Here is a 22,791-nt window from a genome sequence, read left to right on the forward strand (position 1 = left end):
GGCTACGTGGTGTGGAAACCAGCAGGGGGGCTATAGAAGGGTGTGTGGTGAGGGGGGGGGGGCGGTTTAGAAGCAGTGTCCTCTTCATAAGGGGTTCCCTCCAGGGTCTGTCCGGAGACCCCTGTCCTAAATCACTGCCCCCAGGGGAAAGGCCCTCCTTTGTGAGGAGATGGGCTTGCAAGCTGGGATGCCAGCTGCCACCTCTGTAGCGTCACAGTCTCCACTATGACAATGCTTCTCTCTCTGGTCACACTGGCCAGGCCAGCAGAGCCCATTAAATAAAGGACTTGGAGGGACTCATAGAAGGGCTGCAGGGCCACAACATGTTTTTTGGCTAAACGTTAATGATGACAAACTACCATGTGGGTTATGGGGTATGACATAATAACCTCTAGTGATATCGATTCTCTCTCTGTGGTGAATAAAATGGAGTGTCTAAAGACAGATGAGTCATGATTTGGATGTTATTACATCATGAGATAATCAATAAAACAATGCTATAAAGTGGTTTCTGGAAGCTGTACTGAACTGTAGGGCTGTATTGGCTGTTGTCTCGTTGCTTTCATTGAATTGAATGGAGTGAAATGATAAAGAAAAACATTTCAGTTTGTTCGTAAAGTAACCATTACAACCCTTGAGAAAAGCACAGAACATTTACTTTCAGTCAAAACTGTATTTTGGAAAGATGGTGTGTATGCCAAAAAGTATGCTCTGATTTGAGACCTTGAGACTAACAGCTGGTGAAGAAACAATGAAAACAAAAGTACTAAAGCGTATCGCAACCACTAAATTATAAGATGACATTGAGTGTACCATAAGTCTTCCTCACTACAATATTAGACGTTATATAGCCTAAACGTGAACGTAATATAAAGTACAGTAGATCTCCAATCATGCTCATATAGGCATTTAGACATTTGTGTATGATATTCCCAACCATAGCTAAGGGACTTTGTCCCCCCATTGTATGGAGCTCTAATGGTGATTCTAATGATGCCTTGTCCATCTTTGATAAAAAAAAACAGCACGCCCCTAATTAAAGACCCAGGGCTGGTTCTCATGGCCCTCTCCCCGTCCCCGGAGCTGGGTGGACAGCAGGCGCGGGAGTCGAGACAACACCGTGGCACACGCCTGTTGACCGAGCCACAAAGCAAAAGTGTGTGACCCCCCCCCCCCCCAACCCCCGCCCTGGCCCCATTGTCCCCCGGGGTCCTGCAGCACAGGCACAGACAACCAACCCCCCCCTCCCCCGCACCTCCTTACCCTCTATCCTAAACTCATACCCCCTCTTCCTTTAGAATCAATTTTACCAATCAGCTGATCCCTAGCTCTCACACCACCAGGAATATTAAGACACACCCTCCATCCTCCTCATCTCTCTCCCCCCCCACCACCCACCCATTCTAGTAACCCACCCTACCCCACCCTACCCGACCGACCCTGGGAACATCAGCTGCTAAGGTGGAAATCCATCATTGTGTGTAAGAAGTTTCCCCCTCTGCACATTGCACAGTCATTACTATTCACCATACAGGGGAGGAGGAGGGGTGGGGCTCTAATTCACTGATTCACATGCAGACAGTATTTCTTGGGAGGGTGGGGCCGGGGCCGGGATAGCTGGCTGAGGATGGAGATGGGGCAGGTTGGGTGATGGGGATGGAGATGGTGCTGGTAGGGGGGTACAGAGGGGTTTACGGCTGCCGGGGTCAGGCCTGTCCTGGGAAAGTTGTATTTTTCATTTGAGTCACACATGTTGTGGCCTTCTGGTGGCTGCGTGAATGCCTCATGCTGACAGATGGCCGCGGCCCATAACTATAGAGTCCGAGCGTCCGGTCCCCGAGGGATACAGAGAGAGGTGGAGAGAGGGAGCGAAAAGGAGAGGGAGAGAATGCGTCGCTCAACTGATCCCATCAAAAAGAGAGAGAGAGGGTAGAGCACGAGGGAGGGATAAAGATAGGAAAGGACGGCAGGAAGGAGGGAGGGGGCTGGGGGGAGAAGAGCCCCAGAGCCCCTTAATCCCAATCCCTAAAATTGAGTAAATATATTTGCCAGCTCTGCAAACCTTAAAAGGACGCCTGGCGCTCCCTAAAGGTTCTGATTAGGTTTCTAGTCTATCAGCTTGTGGGTCTTTGGGAAGATTGTTTGTCCACGGGTAGAATAGTGGCTTTGATGATGGTGTTCACAGAGGATAGGTTTATTGTACCATCTAGTAGAACTGGGGTGCTGGCTGGTCATCAACCCTCATTGTGTTACGCTACCTTTTGTCTTTTCACCATGACTCTTCGTAAATCCTATTAATGAAACAAAGTCATCGGCTGGTTAAAGATCCCACGACTCTGATTTGCGTATTTTAGGAATCTTCTTTGAATAAAGAGTTAAAATATCACGGGTAGACAATGAAGCCCTGAGATGCCCGTCACCATATATACGTATATTGTGGAAATGACAAAACAAGGGCTTCCTCTACAACTATAATATAATAGTATGAGAATGGATTTTCTATCTACTATAGTTCTTACTTTATAGGATTTTGTAAAGCAGGATATCATTCCCTGTACTCCCACTTGGTCTCACTCCTCACTGCTGCTCTGTGCATACTCTCACTCCCAATCACTTCTGCTGTGGCTCTACATGCAGGGTTCTGTTAATTAAGAAATATGTTCAACTTTGAATAGCATATAAATAGTCTAGTGATAGAAATCAACATTTTCTACCAATTCTACAGCTAATACTCCAGCAAATACATTCCACAACCCTGCCATTCTGCTAGGCCTAAGGTCTACCAAGAGGGCACTATGTTGTGGTATGCCTGTGTTATGGTTAAACCTGATGTGGAAGTCCTCATTTACTTCATGTAAGGGTAATGCAACTTTGTTAGAGATAAAAAAAAAAACTTGTTTGGTTTGACGGGCTACATATTCTTATGTTGTTGCTAAAATTGAACGAAAAAATAAAACGAATTCATATTCAGTGGACCATATCCTTAAAAAATAGATAAACAAAAAATGTGTAGACCTACATTGGTCTAGATATTCACCATATTTACTTGTGTAAATGACAAAGTGGATCACATTATTTACTACAGGGGATCAGAGTTTCAAATAATTCTAGTTTGTTTCACTTTGAAAGCCCTGGGACACGCACCGCACCTCGTGTGGCGCGCAGTAAGCCTCTTACATCTATCAACACACCAAATGCATAGGATGCCAATCAAGAGACCGTGGGGCGTGGAGAAATGTAAAGGCAGTCTTGCGTTTACAGTATGCTGCACGAGTTCAGCTGTAGTTTACCTGAATTATTATTTCTCTACATTTCTAGGACTTACTGACAGAAACGGACAGTCAGGTGCGTGCTGGTTCGATTCACTTTGGGAAGTGAACCAACATATGGGATTTCAAGGTGCAGAGATCCAGACGGCTCTGGCTTTATTGAAGCGTTATTCCTCGTGAATTAGGCCAGTTATTCAACGGCACAATGCTTCCACAAGATATAGGAGTGCAGAAACCCCGTCGGATCTCGGATCCGGCTCCACCCGTACCACCACGGCGGGGCAAGAGCAGAGACTTTAATCTTTCAAAGCGCTGGCGGTCGGGCTCCGTACCTGAGCGCAAGGTGAACTGCGTCCTCGTCGGAGATGGAGCAGTGGGGAAGACAAGTCTTATCGTCAGCTACACCACAAATGGTCATCCGACAGAATACATTCCAACAGCTTTCGATAACTTTGCAGGTAATTTGTGAGAGAAATCAGAAAACCCGAAAAAGTGATTTATTGTTAATTTGGCCGCTTTTGTCACAGGTTTTACTCATGAATTGATTTGTCCAAATGTTGCATTTTATAAATGTTTTCTTGTTTTTGTTTGTGGCTTTTGTGTGTGTGTGTATTATTTTAGATCTCTCTGAATCAATAATAGGTTACTATTTGATATCGTTTGATGGTGCAAAGTAAACGTCACTGATGCTGAGTGCTATGACGGGTAGGCATTGAACAGGTGTCTTAATGCTGTCACCATCAATAACAAATCTGTGTACACTCTTCTTCTTCGCAGCTATGGTTGTGGTGGACGGAAAACCTGTGAGACTGCAACTCTGTGATATGGCTGGCCAGGTGAGTCAAAGTTTTGTTTTGGAATCCAAAACGAAATGAGTGTTAGTAACCTATAGACACGTTAACAAGGATATCCTATTGTAGTGGTAGAGCTAACACATTATTCTTTCTTCTCATGCTCTGCTCAAAATGATAGAAATGGGGGATGGAGGATGACACTATTAATGTAAGCCATTCTCTATCAGTGGTCAGTAGTTTGTTTAGCTTCCACAGCTTCACTTATCCCAACATAGGTTGCCTCCACATTCTACCCCGTGTCTTGGTTGCCCCCTGTAGCGATTCCCCTGCACTCCCTCCCCTCTCTGATCCTGTGTTCGCCCCCTGGCAGAATATCTCTCATAGTCGTTGCCTCCCCCTTGATCGTCAGACTTATATCGCCCCCTGTAGGAGATTCCTGTCCGTGCCCCCAGAATCTATACCTTCTCTGGCTCTCTGTGCTTTATCGCCCCCTTTTGGACGACTCTCATAGACCTTTCTCTTCCTGACTCATGCCCAATTCCAAATCAACGCTTCCCCTACTCCTTAATAGGCACTTTTGTAGATCTGAAAGGATTAGATAGGTGTAATAATCAATATGCCCTGAACTCAGTGAGAGAAATGGACGTATTAGTGGACCATATTACAAACCATCCAGTAGTCTTTTCAGAATCAGATCTACATGGTATGCCATAAGGGCAGGGCTAAGAATCAATTTGGGATTGGGTATCTCTGACCCTTCCACTTCCTCAACTTGAAACTTTTCTCTTCCTGTCTCCTATAGGACGAGCTGGACCGGATCCGCCCTCTATGCTACCACAATGCCGACGTCTTCCTGCTCTGCTACAGCGTGGTGCGCCCCTCCTCCTTCCGCAACGCCACCGACCGCTGGGCGCCCGAGATCCGCCGTCACTGCCCCGGGGCACCCATGGTCCTGGTGGGGACCCAGCTGGACCTGAGGGAAGACGTCCAGGTGCTGGTCCAGCTGGCCAGGAATGAGGAGCGGCCCGTGGGCACCGAGGAGGCCCAGCAGCTGGCGCAGGATATCGGGGCCGTGTCCTTCGTAGAGTGCTCGGGTCTGACCCAGAAGAACCTGAAGGAGGTGTTTGACCAGGCCATCTTGGCCAGCATCCAGCCGGTGGAGAACGTTCAGCAGCTGCAGCACAGGCAGAGCCTGAGGAAGAAGACTCCGGATAAGATTAAGAGTCTCTCTGAGACTTGCTGGAAGAAGCTGAGCTGTGTTGTTGTGGCAGGAGAGTGTGTGGGAGGAGAGTTTGACTGAACGCCCAAGCAGCTGTTTAGGATTTGACATTTTTCTAAGCTTGTGTTTAGTCTTTAGTTTTTTTCACTCCATATATAATATCACTCAGGAAAACAGACCGGGATCAATAATATGTGGGAAAAAATGTAAATGTATTATCCAAAGATTTATGGAATTATTTAATATCTAAAAAGGAGAAGCACTAGAAATAATTATCATTGCTGGCAAGATAATGAATGAGTTTCAGCGTCAGTGATACCTTATGTTAACTACAGGTAGGACAAGGTTTTGTGTTCCAAGGCCTTGACGAGGGCACAACAAGTCTGAATTAAGTGATTGGATAGCTGGGGAGACTACTAATGAAATGACTGACTTCACAATGATCTCTGTGTTTTTTCTGTGTAACCCCCATCAAGGGTCAAAGGTCACCATTGGAGAATGTTGTGGAGGATTACGAGAAGCCAGCCAGTAGAAACTCTAACGCCAAACCATAAACTTACTTTGTGTCTGCCATTTTGACAAAGTCTCTCAATGTTATTTACTAACCTATATCAGCTCATGTACAATGACTGCTCTTTCAAGTTCAAGTAGTCTTAAACACTGTTCTTGTATCAGTTGTTGACATTGCTGGACATCCCAACCAAACACAGCTAAAGGATACTGTAGTTTCCCAGTCAGATTGACTTTAATCTGACTCTAATCTGAAGATCAGTTGGTATGGCTTTCTCCCCTAATCCCTGGTCAGGTCTGTCGTGGTGATGAATCGTAGTGGTTCTCCGGTGGAGGCCGTACACAGCTTTCTAATAGGACGAGACAGGACCACCTGGGTTGGATTAGCTGGGCATATGGTGGCTGACCCAGTCGCCTGAATCCATCTCACCTTAGCCCTGCTCTGATGTCAACCAAGACTGTCTGCCTAGGAAGACGAAGCAAGACTCAGACCCTGTCACCCTGCTGCTGGAGCTTTACCATAAAGAGAACAGAGATCACTGGGGGATGGGGTTCATATCACTAGAGATGCATTTCAAAGAAGCGAGAGAAGTTATTTATTATTGTTAATTGGCAAATACTATCTGCAAGTAGAGATATTTCTGAAGCACATAAAGAATTTTAAGGATTTAAAATAAAGTCTGATATTGATAGAAAACATGAACGCTTTTACTGATTATTGATATAAAGTTAATGATAAGAACACTGATTTTGTCTGACCCTAGTGATTGCTATCTTCTTTTTGGTTATAAATGAAATGTTTATTTGCAATATATTTCATAATTAATGCCTCCCATATTCTGTGGTGCTCTTGACGTTTTATTGTTGTGCTGTCCCTATTGACTTACTGGGAGAGGAGAGGACAGGTGCGTGAACTCACTTAATCCTGTCACCAAGAATTGAACAGCTTGAGAAAGTTGACATGCTGCTGTGGTTAACTTGTGAGGCATTTGGCAGGGACAGATGGCAGCTTCAAATTCATATTCACTCGTCCATTAGTTGTCTGTTCCAATGTGTACTCTGTTCCAAATATATCAAATATTCTTTGATTTCTAATTGATAAGAAAATCGTATATGTCCATAATATAAACACTATTCAATTTTGAGGGAGTTTGTGGAGAGAAAACCCTGCCATCTTCTATTGTCGTGACCGTCATTCGCTGCCACTAGAGGTCCCTAAAGCATTACAAATGCTGAGCTGCAATTCATGCTCCACAATGCCTCAAGTTGCCTAAGGCCAAGTGCATCTCTATCACCTCACATATCTTATTAGTGGCAGAGATCGCTTTACTCTGTTTACAGGTCTGAGTTTAGAGAAGACATTACACAGTGTCTCAGATCTTCATACTATCTGAATTTCAAGACATCAATGCATCATTCAATTGCCTAATCCGTATAATATATATATTTATTGTACTGTACTGTAGGTCGACAAACCTATTCCACAAATATGTAGCACAAATACATTGTGGCTCCAAACAGCAGACTTTATAGTATTCTAGATGTACTATTGAGTGCCTCTGCCTAGAAGCAACAGGCTGTTTTTAGAGGACCTGGCTGCTCTTGCGAAGGGGGCTATTTCCGTCCCCCCTCTTAGCTGTGCTCTTCAACTGGGCATATTAGCTCTGACTAGCATTAAAGACCTAAGTCAAAGACCATATCTCTGGCTCTGTTCTGCCATCCTGTGGCTCAGCAGCTCCTCTCAGAGCAACCACTGCATTTATGGACAGACACAACTCACTGTTGTCGACACAGCAATTCTCCCTCTATTTTACCCAGCTTCGACCATTCAAGCTATTTCATACTGCTGCACCACTCCCCCACACCTTATCCCAGAGCCCACCACATTTTCCAAAACACGTTTTTCAGACACTGTCAATTAGGGAGGGGTCCTTCTCTGCTGGCAAAGGAACATGTGGGCGGCTATATTTAACGCCCAAAGCCCCCCCCCCTTCGGTCCCAGGCAGCTCTTGGTGTTCCTGAAGGCACCTATTTTGGCCCTATTGCGTTTTGAAATGCCAGGTGGCTTTAAATAGAGTGGGAAGATGTCTGGAGGGTGGAATTCTCAAGTAGAATGTGCTTGAATAGACTTTGGTTCTGATTGAAGGACTCACTGTTGTATGCAGTTGCTTGTCACTGTCAGTTTTACTTTGTAATTCATGTATTACTGTGTTAACAGGGATTCGATTTTATTGACTTCAGACACTCACACGCCGAAAAAGATAGCCACACTCATAAAGATTTAAGGAAGTGTTTCTGTCTATTTTAAATAATCAAAAGAGAACCATCGCGCTCTCCCCAAACCCACAAATTCAATTTGTTCGTCTCTTTTAAACACCCATATGCAAGCAAGCACACACACACACACACACACACACACACACTGTCTCTCTCCATCAGCTGCCGGAGGTGGGTATGTGACAGGTGGGTATTTATAGCCAGTGCTAAACCTTTTGTCAGGAGATCTGCATTCTAAGAGGCCCTTTGTCTGAACCTAATGATGTATTATGTACCAGAATTCACTCATCATACATAACATCTGAAATGTCCTGTCTAGTCTGTCATTGTGTCAGGCTGACGACTTAATACAAAAGCCTTGTAAGCGCTGTGGTGGTCACCTTACTGGGATCATACAGTACTCCGTATCCTACACTGGGACACATGGGTCATAGAGGACGATAACGTCAGAAGTATTCTAGAGGGAGAATATGATCTGGTATGTGATTCTAACGTTTCACTGAACCTTTCCGTTACCATAGAGCGCAGATGACCTTCCCGAACAAGAAGTCATTTAACTAAAAGAGAAAAGTGACATAATGGAGTGTCTCAGAGTATCACAATACCTCACTAACGAATCAATATGGTAGTAAATTGGAGTACTTGTTTTGAATAAAACAAGTATTTCTCACATTGATGGAGGTTGGTGGGACTATCCATAGTAGCAGGATACTATCCATAGTAGCAGGATACTATCCATAGATTATCCATAGTAGCAGGATACTATCCATAGATTATCCATAGTAGCAGGATACTATCCATAGATTACTGTACTCTACTCTTAACCCTGGTGCCAATGCTGGACAGTGACATCAGATGGACCTCAGAGCAGCAGAGTAGAAAGGGCTATAGGTTGAAATACCCTAAATTAGGAGTGAAATCTAATTAAAACCAATCATGTTTAATATCACTGGTATTCATTGATCAAATGGAGTCCTTATGGGTCATAGGGGTCATGCAAAAATACATCACAGTGTTATTGTTTATTCAAATGCCCATATAAACATAAACAAAAACAAACAACTCAACTATGCAAATATGATTTTAATTCACAGCAATGTTGCAAAGTGGATGAAAATATTTTTCATTGTGTATGTTTTCAAATACAAATACAGTGATCAAAAATGTAAACATCTGTTGAAATAAAACACAAACATGGTTATATATACTATTGTATGATACATATATCCCTTTTGGTCAAATAATATCTTATGCAAATCAAATCCACACAGAAAAATAACTCAAAGCTTTGTTCAGAGAGCTCAAACAATTAATATCCTATATAAAACAATCAATTTAGTTTTGAATCAGTGTGTTCCAAACCCCTGAAACAGTACATCACATTTCCTCACATTGTAGTTACAGTAAGCCTATAGACAAATCATTAGTGTCTCTTATTCCTTCCTGAGAGATGGTTCTTGGAATGAACATATTCATAAAGGAATGTTTTAGAGGACAATGAATACACAGACACTAGTCAAACCTGTCTGTGATATAAGCAGCCAGCTCTTCAGTTTTCATGACTAGGTCATAACCTGACATTAACTCCTATAACTTCTTATAAATAATGCAATGTTCAAGTAAAGAATGACTCGGATGTTTTGCCAATCCATGATGACATAGGAGGGAAGTGTCACATGACCACCAATGGAACGTTGAGTCTAATCTTCTTAACAGTGAGCTCTCTCTCTGCCCATACAACCAATCACACACACTAAAGACTCCCCTCTGGCAGACACAAGGGAAGTCTCATCAGATTGTACACGCATAAGTCAATTAAAGCCACACCCATTTCAACACTCCAAAAAACTGCTGGTGTCCTACAAGGTTCCCGGTGAGACGTTCTGGAAACGTCGTTCCAACGTTCTCTCAAGGAACCATTCCTAAACTAAAATTTGGTGAAAGTGAAATGTAAAAGTACACATTATGAGTAAAAACATTCTGAGTGAATAGCACTATGAATAAGCGTTGTAAAAAAAATAGGAAAAGTATGTAAACTGAGCATTATTCACAACCCACAAGAACCAAGACTTCAAATACAACACTTCATTTCTGTCAAAATAGCCCTCCATTTAAATTACAGATACAGAACTTGGTACTGACATCACAATTCAGTATGAATAACCACCAAATAAGTCAATCTACGAAAACCTGTCAAAGACAATGGTGATTGTGAGTGACATACTCTAAAAAGTGTATTTAGCACATAAGGGCATTTCTTTACCACGTTACATTGCAATTTCAGCCTGTCTACTACAACACGTGAGGCGGTGAGTGTTTGTGATTGTAAAATATAAGACAACCCTAAATTAGTGTGCGAAGCTGCCAAGATGTAGCCTCGTACGAACCATCCTGATCTCGCGAGCTCACATTCTGTGTCCTTGTAGCGAAACAGAATGTGAGCTCGCGAGATCAGGATGGTTCGTACGAGGCTAGCCAAGATGTAAACAAGAAACATACAGGTGTAAGCGCAATAACTATGTCATACAATGTCTAACAGTATCTTTCTCCAACTTTACAACAATTTCCATGGTACCGTTGATAAGAGCTTTAATGAAAATATTAATAATACAATCCTCTGGAATGCATTCTAGATTTAGATTGAAATTTGCAACCTAATACAATAAAGCTAATGCAGGATATTAGCCCGCTAACAGTTTCTTTCTCTGCAGCTCAATGCCACAACCCCTTGACTATGGCTTTTAGTCATTCGAAAATACTGTAATATCTAAAACAATAATTGTTTGGTCCTTTTATCTAGCTCAGGGGTCTTCAACCTTGCTCCCGAGTGGCGCAGCAGTCTAAGGCACTGCATCTCAGTGCAAGAGGCGTCACTAGTCCCTGGTTCGAATCCAGGCTGTATCACATCCGGCCGTGACTGCGAGTCCCATAGGGCGGCGCACAATTGGCCCAGCGTTGTCCGGGTTTGGCCAGGATAGGCCATCATTGTAAATAACAATTTGTTCTTAACTGACTTGCCTAGTTAAATAAAATAAAAAAATTCTTCCCCAGGGACCCCCGCCCAGGTAAACCAGGGACCCCCGCCCAGGTAAACCAGGGACCCACATCATACGCTTGCTTTTTTCCCCTCGCATGCCTTGTCTTATCATCAGGCGAATGGCAAGGAGAATTAATCAACATTTTTAAATGAATAGATTTGGTAGATCGTTTTTCATTATTTTGACCTCCCCTATTATAATTGGAAGAGGAAGTGTAAACTCTAACATAGCCTATTAGCTAGAAAAGCAACTTCAAAAATCTTTTGGGGCCATGTGTTCACAAAAACGAGTGTCTAAGACAAGAAAGCTTACCAGAGGGTGCTTTGTCAAAGCCTACAGTATGTCAGATACTCTAGTGACTGTATTTAGCTCTAATGACTGTATTTAGCTCTAATGAGTGTATTTAGATATAGTAACTAGCTCTAATGAGTGTAACTAGCTCTAATGAGTGTAACTAGCTCTAATGAGTGTAACTAGCTGTAAGGAGTGTAACTAGCTGTAAGGAGTGTAACTAGCTCTAAGGAGTGTAACTAGCTCTAAGGAGTGTAACTAGCTCTAAGGAGTGTAACTAGCTCTAAGGAGTGTAACTAGCTCTAAGGAGTGTAACTAGCTCTAAGGAGTGTATTTAGCTCTAATGAGTGTATTTAGCTATAGTGACTGTAACTAGCTCTAATGAGTGTAACTAGCTCTAATGAGTGTAACTAGCTCTAATGAGTGTATTTAGCTCTAATGAGTGTATTTAGCTCTAATGAGTGTATTTAGCTCTAATGAGTGTAACTAGCTCTAAGGAGTGTATTTAGCTCTAATGAGTGTAACTAGCTCTAATGAGTGTATTTAGCTCTAATGAGTGTAATTAGCTCAATATTAGGAATACGAAAATAAAAATATTCTCCTCTTTTCATCTGTAGCTTTTTGTATATATATTATTGCGGACCCCCTGCAGTACTCCCAGTTGAATACCCCTGATCTAACTTTTGGATTTTATGCAGCTGCCTTTGTGATATAGCCTGAAATGACATAAGCAACACAGAATGTCAAAAATTCCACCAAACTAAAGCGAAGTGTAAAGACCATCACCATGCTTGGAATGTATAATAATATAACAAATCATACTCTGTAGTCAGCAGCATGTACAAACCAGTCCAATTTCTAGAAGCATAACTACATATCTTGCAATATTCTACTATGATTGTGTCATCCCTTGTGGAAGAAAAGTGGCATATCGCCAACACAGCGATCAACTTAACAAATCAACCATACCTTATGATTAGGGCCCTGAGTTCTTCCTTGTCAGGTTATGTGGCCAGGAAAACCTCAGGGCCCTAATTGGTGTCTAAACCAATCCAATTATTTTGTTCTGTTAACCAATCCTCAATAAGAAACATGGTGTTAAAAATAGAATGGTCGATGGTGGCAGAAGAATACCCATGATCCTTGTGCTCTACCTCAACCGGGCAGAGAAGCAGCGCATGTACTCGGTCATCCAACGGTCATCCACCACGGCCAACTCCGACCGCCGTATCTTCTCCAGGTCGGCGGACCGTGCCCTCCTGCGGTCCACGTTCCAACAGCGTTTATCCGACTCCCGTCTGGTCTGGACGCATGCGTCAGATGTGCGACTCTGTGGAGAGAGAGAGGTGCCCGGGAGGTTAGGGCAATGAGACAGGATAGGCGCTCGGCGCTCACTTCCGAAATACATACCACTCTTCTATTATTGATAGTTTCTGGGGGGAGTGTTGGATGATGAGCTACACTTCTCTGGTATCCTTTCCATGAACATGTGCCAAAAGACTCAAAATGCACCCCTATTTATTTTCCCTGAAATAACTAGATCTTATTTGCAGAATAGATGTTTGACGCACATTAAACCTGCATTACATAATCTACACAGCTTTCATCCAGTATTCCTATAATGTATAGCCTCTTTTGATCATTATACCCTGGCCTAAGAAACCAAATGCAAGCCTGCTACTGAAATAACATAAAATGGAATGAATATCAAAGCATTTTCCTAACCTCACATATGCCCAGCCTCTCACACACACAGTCACACACACTCTTACCTGATTTGTAGACTTCCTAGCAGATGACGCGTGTCTCTCTGCCCCTTCGAGCCGGGACGAAGGTTGTCTGTTCTCCTTCTCTGTGGTGATGGCTGGTGGCTGGCTTTTTGCTCTGGAGGGCTTCCTGACGGGCGCAGGCTTGATGTCGTCACAGGAATAGTCCCTTTGACATGGTTCTGAGCGAGGGACACGATGGCGGTGGCGACGCTTAGGCTCAGTCTTCACCGGCTCCTCGTCTGATGACGCCTTGTCTGCTGGTCCCTCATCTATTGGCGTTTCAGCCACTGGACCATTTTGTACTACTGACCCGTTAACTGTCCCCTCATCTGGTTCGTTTAGGCCCCCGTTCTCTATTACAGACTCTTTGAATGAGCAGAAAGTGATGTAGTTTTATTATACACTATACTGAGAAAAAAAGAAGAAACCCGCACACTGCTCTTGATAGTATCACTGCTCTTTTGTCAAAAGCTCTGACGAAGGCCGTGAGGCCGATACGTAAAGCTTATTAAAGAGCAGTGATACTATCAAGAGCAGTGTGAGGGTTTCTTATTTTTTTCTCATTTTATTCAACTGTTACCATGCACCTGCAAAAAAGATAGCTCAGATGTGCGAGTGCCTTTTGAATTATACACTATACCAAACATTAGGAACACCTTCCTAATATTGAGTTGCACCCCTTTTGCCCTCAGAACAGCCTCAAATCATTGAGGCGTGGACTTTACAAGGTGTCGAAAGCGTTCACAGGGATGCTGGCCGTTCAAAGGCACTTAAATCTTTTGTCTTGCCCAGTCACTCTCTGAATGGCACACATACACAATCCACGTCTCAATTGTCTCAAGACTTAAAATCCTTCTTTAACATGTCTTCATCTACACTGGATTTAACAAGTGACATCAATAAGGGATCATAGTGTTCACCTGGATTCATCTGGTCAGTCTATGTGATGGAAAGAGCAACATGTTCCTAATGTTCTGTACACTCAGTATATAGACCTAACAAGTTAAGACCTTTTTTCTTTATGTATGTTTGTAGCTCAAAAGCATAGTCTACTGCAGGCCTTATTACAATAGGATCAACATGCAGGTGTATAAATGTATTTGTAATAGTAGAAGATAGATACCTGTGGGTGGTAGTGCATCCAAAAGTGTAAACTCCTTGGCCTCCAATTCTGGTTCCCCATTCACAGAAGGAGGATTCGGTTCCAGGCTCTCCCTTGATTCTGACTTCACTGGTGGTGTCAGACGTTTGATGTCTAAAGGCGCAACTTTATTCCTTATCTTGGGGGTCGACCGCCCACTGGCGCTGGAGTCTGACCCGGTCGAGGTATCCCACCCCTCCCAGAACCACAGAGGTTTGTGAGCGTGCTCCATCACCCGCCTAGTCAACCTGTACTTCACTGAGTCCTCGTAGCACTTGGAAAACGTCTCCCATTTCGGCTCTTTGAATTTCTTCATGTACTCCGTACGGATTTTCTTAGTCACCATGATTCCTGTTATTGCTTAGGTCCAATTTTGATTAGCTCACAAACTATGGAGGAGAGGAGAAAAGAGAAGTGTTATTACATACATACCTCTACAATGCAACAGTAACTAGGCCTATGTTTCTATAAGAGGTGTGGAATGTGTGATTGTAGGCTGCTGGTGACAGTTCCACCACAGATCTAAAGCCTGTAGCGACCCAGAGCACCTGGGCCTTCTAGAATGACCTGTCAGCGTTTCCCTCCCTCGAATACAGTAACCCATGCCATCTGATGACTATCTTATAGGCTGTGCTCCATAATGCCCATCTGACGCTATAAATATACAGTCTATATGTAGCAATAGCATGGTTATTACAATATTATTTAGGTATAGAATACTATAACATAATAGATGGGGATAGTGTAGACATTTCAATTCATAAACCAGCCACGGCCTAAATTGTTCATCTGCTGTTTCTGTTGCCCAAATATGGCGCAGCCGAGCCTGCTATTTGATTGAGGCAGACATTGCTGACGCCAATACCGTCGTCTTTATCAAAACACTGTGCACGGGTCTATCGCTAAAGAAATGTTATTGTTAGCCCACATACCAAAAGTAATTTATTACATGTAAATACTTAAAGGCAATAGTGTGACGAAAACATGCACAGCTGGTGGCGTCGACGTTTGCTTCTACCTGCGCACTATAGTGGTTGTAAACACGACCAGAACAGGTTATTATCGGTGCGTATTAACTTACCCCTCACCCGGACTTCATTATGGAGAATTACAGAACATCATCATTTTCACTTCAAGTATTCCTCCATTATAATTGCCTGTTGTCGCGCATATTTCGGCATTGAATCGTCGTCAGAAGATAGCCCTCTCAACCCTGGCATTAACGATGTTTCTCCATTAAAAGCTATAGCAAGTGCAATGCGCATGCCCAGACAGCCTTGTACTGGCGCGCGTTATTCTAAGGCATGTAATTGCTTCAACAGGTGTGTCATCTTTTTTTTTTTAAACAAGTATAGATTGATAATGCAAATTCTGTGGGGGTTTCAGCCTCAAATGTATTTTTTCAGTTGTGAAATATCAAATGATTAGCCTGCTCATGTGATTTAAAATCAATATCAATATTGGTATTGCAGTCGAATGGCCAAATTTGGTGACAAAGAAGATCTGCTGTGAGCAAAGGTTTGCTGTGATAACCTCCTTGGTGAAAGAATGCTATGTCATTGTTTAGTATGAATCTAACACAGAAAAGAAAATCAATCCCTCTCAGTTCAATAAAATAAATGCAAATGTTTGTTAAATAGTTAGAGAGAACAATTCGTATTTTAGGCACATTGATAATATTATTGTAAAATATAGTTAATATTCCAAAGAAGGTCTGGCTCAATGATTTATAGCCTTATATCCATGGGCGGCAGGTAGGCTAGTGGTTAGAGAGTAACCCCGAGATGACAAGGTAATAATATGTCGCTCTGCCTCTGAACAAGGCAGTTAAGCCACTGTTCCTAGGCCGTCATTGAAAATAAGAACGTGTTCTTAACTGACTTGCCTAGTAAAATATATCCAGGACATTGTTTTTCTTGTCAGGGACGTTTAGAACAATTTCCTTAAACACTTGTTGGCCTACTTGAGCTCATTGTTTGTCCTTCCAGTTCCAGGTAGTCATATTGGCCCTTGTTCATCAAAACATTGAAAGGCATCCAAATTGAAAGTGTCTCATAATGTTTAGGCTATTTATGTTGCGATGTGCCAAAAATGAATTAATATTTACCCTAATGGGTTTTTAATAGTTGCGCATCATAAAACGCACACCAAGGCCTATTTTAAGTGTTGATTGTGTTGTATGTAATGCACCTCAAAATAACAAAATAACAGAAACACGTTTGAAAATAGATGGTTTTTATTTCCTATGTGGATCTCTTGATGGTTAGTAGTTGATAATGTTTGGCTCGAGTACAGATGGCACGTACTTCTGAGCCAATATCGGGTAACCAGAGAAAACAACGTTGTGGTCACCCTCTGTCCCTCTTGCTGTCCCCAAAACAGACTGTGCTCACCAAAAAATACCAAATGATGGACGATCAATAAATAACATTTATGTACATTTTACATTCACATGTTGGTATTTTTCCTCACACGTCGTGATGTTGACGTCATTCTCTCCGTTTTGCTGAGCTTTCGCTGTTACAATGTAACAGTTGTATAAAGTTGTCCCTTGATCGCACGACGGTGTGCCGTTGTTGCTTGGATCCTGAGCGAGATGTTGACAATGCATTTAGAAGCACTTGCGGTGGACAATGCTGGGGCCTGCCTCGTCGTATTCTTGCTTGGTGATCCACATTGCCTGGAAAGTGGACAGGGAAGCCAGGATGGAGCCACCGATCCAGACGGAGTATTTACGCTCAGGTGGGGCAATGATCTATGCCAAGTGAGAAAAGCAGTATTAGATAACGGGTACCATAGGTAACACAGGTAACACAATGACAATGAAACAATTATGCAGACCAATGGCATCTCTTTTAACTATTTTACTGTGCGTAAAAGTATTGTTTATTTGTAATTACCTTGATCTTCATGGTGCTGGGGGCCAGGGCAGTGATCTCCTTCTGCATACGGTCAGCAATACCAGGGTACATCGTGGTACCGCCGGAAAGCACATTGTTGGCGTACAGGTCCTTACGGATGTCAATGTCGCACTTCATGATGCTGTTGTAGGCAGTCTCATGAATACCAGCGGACTCCATACCTGTGCAGGTATACAAAGATCAATATTAATATTCAACCACTCTTTAGGCCGAATATTTTATGTATTTTATAGGCCTATAACGGTAAATACGCACCAATGAAGGAAGGCTGGAAGAGGGTCTCTGGGCAACGGAAACGCTCGTTTCCGATGGTGATGACCTGACCGTCGGGAAGCTCGTAGCTCTTCTCCAGGGAGGAGGAGGAGGCGGCGGTGGCCATTTCATTCTCGAAGTCCAGGGCGACATAGCACAGCTTCTCCTTAATGTCACGCACGATCTCACGCTCGGCTGAAATGAAACATTTCCGTTAATGCGTAAAAGTATCCCCGTGCGCCTTGCGCTTTTGTGCGTAAAACGTTCTAATACTTGAAATTGACCAAACAAGCATATCTGTGCAAAAACACAAAGTTCATGCTCACCGGTTGTGACGAAAGAGTAGCCACGCTCGGTCAGGATCTTCATGAGGTAGTCAGTCAGATCGCGACCAGCCAGATCCAGACGCATGATGGCGTGGGGGAGAGCGTAACCCTCATAGATGGGGACGTTGTGGGTCACACCATCACCGGAGTCCAGCACAATACCTAAACACAGAAAACACCACAATTCAGTAAAGCAGACAACCCAAACACCAACTACTTGAAATACAAATAGCGGGTTGTGTGCGGGAAAAAGGCGTGCATGGGGCAAGTTCTTACCGGTGGTACGACCGGAAGCGTACAGGGACAGGACAGCCTGGATGGCCACATACATGGCGGGAACGTTGAAGGTCTCGAACATGATCTGTGTCATCTTCTCTCTGTTGGCCTTGGGGTTCAGGGGGGCCTCAGTGAGCAGGGTGGGGTGCTCCTCGGGGGCAACGCGCAGCTCGTTGTAGAAGGTGTGGTGCCAGATCTTCTCCATGTCGTCCCAGTTAGTGATGATACCGTGCTCGATGGGGTACTTCAGGGTCAGGATACCCCTCTTGCTCTGAGCTTCATCTCCTACGTAGGAGTCCTTCTGACCCATACCCACCATCACACCCTGGAAGAGACAGAACAAGCCCATTGAGACACAGACAAGGACATGGCGCACACGCCTAACAACTACACAATGTCATCTAACGGTACACTACACCTTGGATACTAAAACGGCACGTCACACCTGACAAATTACACGTTAGCACTAGTAAACTATACCTAAATGCATTTTTTACTTGAATTCGTATATATTTGCCAATAAGCTTTTTATGCATATCTTTGTACTTTGGATATCATAATAGGCTATATCGTGAAACAAGGTATGGTGCCTTCATTCACATAACTATCCATACCTAGGAGTGGTGCTTTTACGTACCTGGTGACGAGGGCGACCGACAATGGAGGGGAAGACAGCCCTGGGGGCGTCGTCACCGGCGAAGCCAGCCTTGACCAGGCCGGAGCCATTGTCGCACACAAGAGCGGTAGTCTCGTCGTCGTCACACATCTTGGTGGGTTCTGAGACAAGGTGCAAAAGGAACACACGTTTATCATACAGTATACTGTAAGTAGCCTCCTTACTGCAAGATCTCTCACTGACATTAAGCACCTACATTCTGTGCGTAAAAACGACATTCTGTGCGTAACAACGATACTTTCGGATGTGTTGCTGATGCATCATGTATGCCCACTGAAGATTATCCACGCGGAACAAATTTTCACACAGAATGAATCATATTACACTAAGTGTTGACCAAGAATGCCATCAGACATATTAGGTTGCCTACACCAGTGGTTCCAAAGTGGGGTCCACAATGTATGTTCTTAACCCTTAGATTACAGGTGCCAAACTCATTCTACGGAGGGCCGAGTGTCTGCTGGTTTTCAATCCTTCCTTGTACTTGATTGATGAATCAAGGTCACTAATTACTAAGGAACTCCCCTCACCTGGTTGTCTAGGTCTTAATTAAAAGGAGAAAAAAACAAAAACCTGCAGACACTAGGCCCTACATGGAATGAGTTTGACACCCCTGCATTAGATGCACTACAGTACTCCACCAATTATCCATTTTTTCAACAAAATTATTATTGTATTCCCCCCAAATATTGTATTCCCCAAAAATGCAATATCTAAGCTTTATACTGCCTAATTATTTCACTACCCCATGGTCATGCACTGCAGAAGTCATAGTAAAACTGCTTGTATACTGTTTTTATCGCACTCTAAAGAGTTGTGTTCACGAGTATGACAAAAATAACTTTGGTAACGTTGGTAACCAGTTTATAATAGCAATAAGGCACCTCAGGGGTGTGTGGTATATAGCCAATATACCACAGCTAAGGGCTGTGTCCAGGCACTCCACGTTGCATATTGCCTAAGAACAGCCCTTAGCCGTGGTATATTGGCCATATACCACACCACCTCAGATCTTATTGCTTAAATATGACACGATAGCCTGACACGGTGGTCTCGGTCATTTTACCAAAGTGATCATGATAACGTTAGACTACACATTACACAATGACCACAAACATTTCAAAAATCGTTCCATGGAGTCATTTTACATTACGTATACGTTTTCTATTAATTAGGATTTCAGGTAACGCACTAAAAACCTGTCGATCATCTGGTTAAATAGATCAACAATCAATACACACATTGGGTAACCTATCATATAGGGTTGCCTATAAGCATGTAATGCAGTCGTTCCAGGAACTTTTGATTCAATACAAAGTTGTGGATCTCTTTCTTTCTCTCGCCCTCTGCTGACATAATAGGTTTTCCAATATCCAGTAGACCTATTCAATATTTTGTCTGACATTATCTTAATATATCAAATGAACTACCAAAATGTAATTTGAAATCATTTTATCTCAAAGACCAATTATCATTTATCACTTAAATCAACATACTTTTTTACATGCACGCATTAGCCTACATTATGCAGTTAGACTAATGTATCAAATCAAAATCATTTTAATCCAATCTCTTCTATTATTATAATAATCATTTGACAGCCAGGTGAAATCTGTTTAGTTTACGAAAGTAGGCTAAAAGTTCAACTGTGCCGGTTATTGGCTGCCAAGTTTCACTGCCTGTCACAATACTGTGTAGATTATCTTTGATTTGTTTAATTCCTTATCCAGAGTCCATGATGTAATGTCCCAGAGAGAGAAAAAAAATCCACTCCTCGTATTGACCTCCTCATGCAGCAGCGTGGTCTAATATTCCACGGGCCCGTTCTCTTACCTGGTTTTCTTTTAGAAGAAGCTCAGTTACAGAACTTTACCACTGCTGGTTCCAGCTAAGGACTGACAGCAACCGCCGTCAACCTTATATACCCGACGCCATCCACCTTTTTTCGTCTCCTGACAACCATTAGGAATGCCCATCTATTCCACAGGAATTCTCCCGACCCATTCATCCATATTTGGTTCTTGGGACGGGTGCGCACTGGACACTCCCGTAGACGAGCGCTGAAGAGCTCAGGGTCGCACCTCGTAATGCGCAGGACGGTCCATATATGGAGAGGTAGTCCCGAATCCAAACTGTAGCGCTCGGCCCGTGTATGGAGAGCCAAGGGGTGTAATCCGTCGGACTCCTGCATGGCATTTTGAACACAGGCGCGCTTTGACGCAGGACGACACACGTCCATATTCCTCGTTCTATGACAGCATGCAGTGCCAAATCATTCAATGATGCAAGGATATTGACTGTGGCTTTATTTTTTTCTTTCATCTCTTTGCAAATGACTTGCTTTCCTGAGCGCACCTCGTCAAGGTAGCCCATATTCTATTCATGTTATTTTATTGGTTTATGTTGATTCCTTTACACCTAGAGCAGGCGCGATTTTATAAAGGGTTGTTTAATGGAACAGTACAAGTTATTAAATAGTGACTATCTCGGTGTATTTTACCCGGTTCTTTGTCAGATGCATGTTATTTTAATTGATAAGAACATGTTAAGTATAGCATCTTTTTTTTGGGGGGGGGGGGGTCGTCTCTCAAATGGTATTTCAAAGATGTATGTGTAGCTGTTAGTCAAGTAATATTTTGTTATACTAAAAGTTTGAAACACATTCTGCCATTAAAATCTCAAACTTCATGAACCGAATTAACATTGAGGGGAGAAGTTGTGTCAAATTTGAGATGGGGGCGTTTCTTGTGGTAGCTGGTCACTTGTAACTTCCGCATTACTACAGTGGCCATGGTCTAGTTTCTCTGAACAGGGGGTAGCTCTGAACAGGGGGTAGGTGAAAGCAGATAGGACCCTAGCCATGCAGTCGAACAGCTGCAGCCAGCCACCAAGGCATGGACAATTCCTTTTTTGTAGCCCAGCGTTTAAAAAAAAAGTGTCTTTATAAAAATACGTTTGTCCAACTGCTTACTCATCACTGCCAAGGTATCCAACTAAATGTACTTGTGGAAAGGTATTTTAGTACAAGAAAACAAATGTTTAAAATTGCATGTCATTATCCAACTTCCATTGGTCCCTATAATTTATTTTAGCTTTGTTAGGCATGTTATTGATGGGATAGCCTACTTCATATACCAATATTACATTTTTTACATTTGTCACTTAACGGATGCTCTTATCCAGAGCGATTTACAGTAGTGAATGCATACATTTTCGTACTGGTCTCCCGTGGGAATCAAACTCACAACCCTGGCGTTGCATGCGCCATGCGGGACCAATACTCAGGCTCGTAAATGTTATCTCCATACCAACCAGACACAACACCCCCATCCATGGAGGCATTCTACAAGCCAGACAGGAAGTCATGTGATCAAATATTCAGCAGAAGCCTGGCTTCCAAACCTGGAGCTCTGACACAAACTGTCAAAGATCTGTGAAAGTTTCTACCAGGTAGTTAGTCACCATCCCTATGACAACTACTCAAAATAGTCAATCAAGACTATTGAGACGGTTTGAAAAAGTATGCTTAGAAGCCAATCAAAAGCTATTGGCACACCTTCTCTGAGGGAGTTCTTTCAACCCACCCCATATAGGGTTACTGAACTTTCAATCCCCCTCCCCCATAAAGGCGGTAGCTGTAATTTATTGTGTATGTCCCTAATTTAACCTCCATTTTCTATTTTTAGGACAAGACACAGAGGCCATCTGCTTCTGCCATCAGTGAAAGTGGATCAGTTGCAGACTCCTCTAAGCGTTGGAGGAGACACTTGAGGAGTCAGGCCCCGCTATTTAAACAAGAAACCAATACAGTTGGCAATGTAGGCTACAGCACCCAATGGCTTGCTGCAGAAATCCAATAGCCTTTCATGGCATGTTAGTCAATGAGCGTGGCTTGTTGTTGAGATGGATGTTGTGTCCATTTTGAGTGGCTAGTATAGGTATATTTTCCATGAGGTGTGTACTGTTTCATCTACCTGGTCCTAGCCTAACAGCTTCAGTTGAATCCATGACATTTACTCTCCTGACTTTTAC

At 43.1% G+C, this 22,791-nt stretch overlaps 3 protein-coding genes across 5 annotated transcripts; 1 reads left to right on the forward strand and 2 right to left on the reverse strand.

Moving 5' to 3' along the window:
- The first annotated feature begins 2,603 nt into the window (after nt 1-2,603).
- On the forward strand, nt 2,604-6,626 carry LOC106587502 (rho-related GTP-binding protein RhoU). Of its 2 annotated transcripts, XM_014175945.2 has the most exons (4): nt 2,604-3,727; nt 4,047-4,105; nt 4,242-4,271; nt 4,866-6,626. In XM_014175945.2, the coding sequence occupies exons 1-4, from the start codon at nt 3,475-3,477 to the stop codon at nt 5,361-5,363; spliced, it is 840 nt and encodes a 279-aa protein (XP_014031420.2). In that variant the 5' UTR covers nt 2,604-3,474; the 3' UTR covers nt 5,364-6,626. The 2 variants fall into 2 exon arrangements, with proteins under 2 accessions (XP_014031420.2, XP_014031431.2); XM_014175956.2 differs by lacking the exon at nt 4,242-4,271.
- A 2,508-nt stretch (nt 6,627-9,134) lies between these two features.
- LOC106587491 (centriole, cilia and spindle-associated protein) lies at nt 9,135-15,573 on the reverse strand. Of its 2 annotated transcripts, none has more exons than XM_014175937.2 (4): nt 15,397-15,573; nt 14,291-14,697; nt 13,171-13,532; nt 9,135-12,728 (listed from the first exon to the last, which is right to left on the reverse strand). In XM_014175937.2, exons 2-4 carry the CDS (start codon nt 14,652-14,654, stop codon nt 12,549-12,551), a joined length of 906 nt encoding a protein of 301 aa, XP_014031412.2. In that variant the 5' UTR covers nt 14,655-14,697; nt 15,397-15,573; the 3' UTR covers nt 9,135-12,548. The 2 variants fall into 2 exon arrangements, with proteins under 2 accessions (XP_014031412.2, XP_014031405.2); XM_014175930.2 differs by having other exon boundaries at nt 15,390-15,573.
- Nucleotides 15,574-16,526: 953 nt separating this feature from the next.
- On the reverse strand, nt 16,527-20,675 carry LOC106587486 (actin, alpha skeletal muscle 2-like). The gene is made up of 7 exons (NM_001123539.2): nt 20,593-20,675; nt 18,721-18,860; nt 18,084-18,408; nt 17,808-17,969; nt 17,485-17,676; nt 17,209-17,390; nt 16,527-17,063 (listed from the first exon to the last, which is right to left on the reverse strand). Exons 2-7 carry the CDS (start codon nt 18,847-18,849, stop codon nt 16,920-16,922), a joined length of 1,134 nt encoding a protein of 377 aa, NP_001117011.1. The 5' UTR covers nt 18,850-18,860; nt 20,593-20,675; the 3' UTR covers nt 16,527-16,919.
- Between the last annotated feature and the right edge of the window lie 2,116 nt (nt 20,676-22,791).

The sequence above is a fragment of the Salmo salar genome, chromosome ssa02 (genome assembly GCF_905237065.1).
Source record: "Salmo salar chromosome ssa02, Ssal_v3.1, whole genome shotgun sequence".
Classification (NCBI taxonomy): domain Eukaryota; kingdom Metazoa; phylum Chordata; class Actinopteri; order Salmoniformes; family Salmonidae; genus Salmo; species Salmo salar.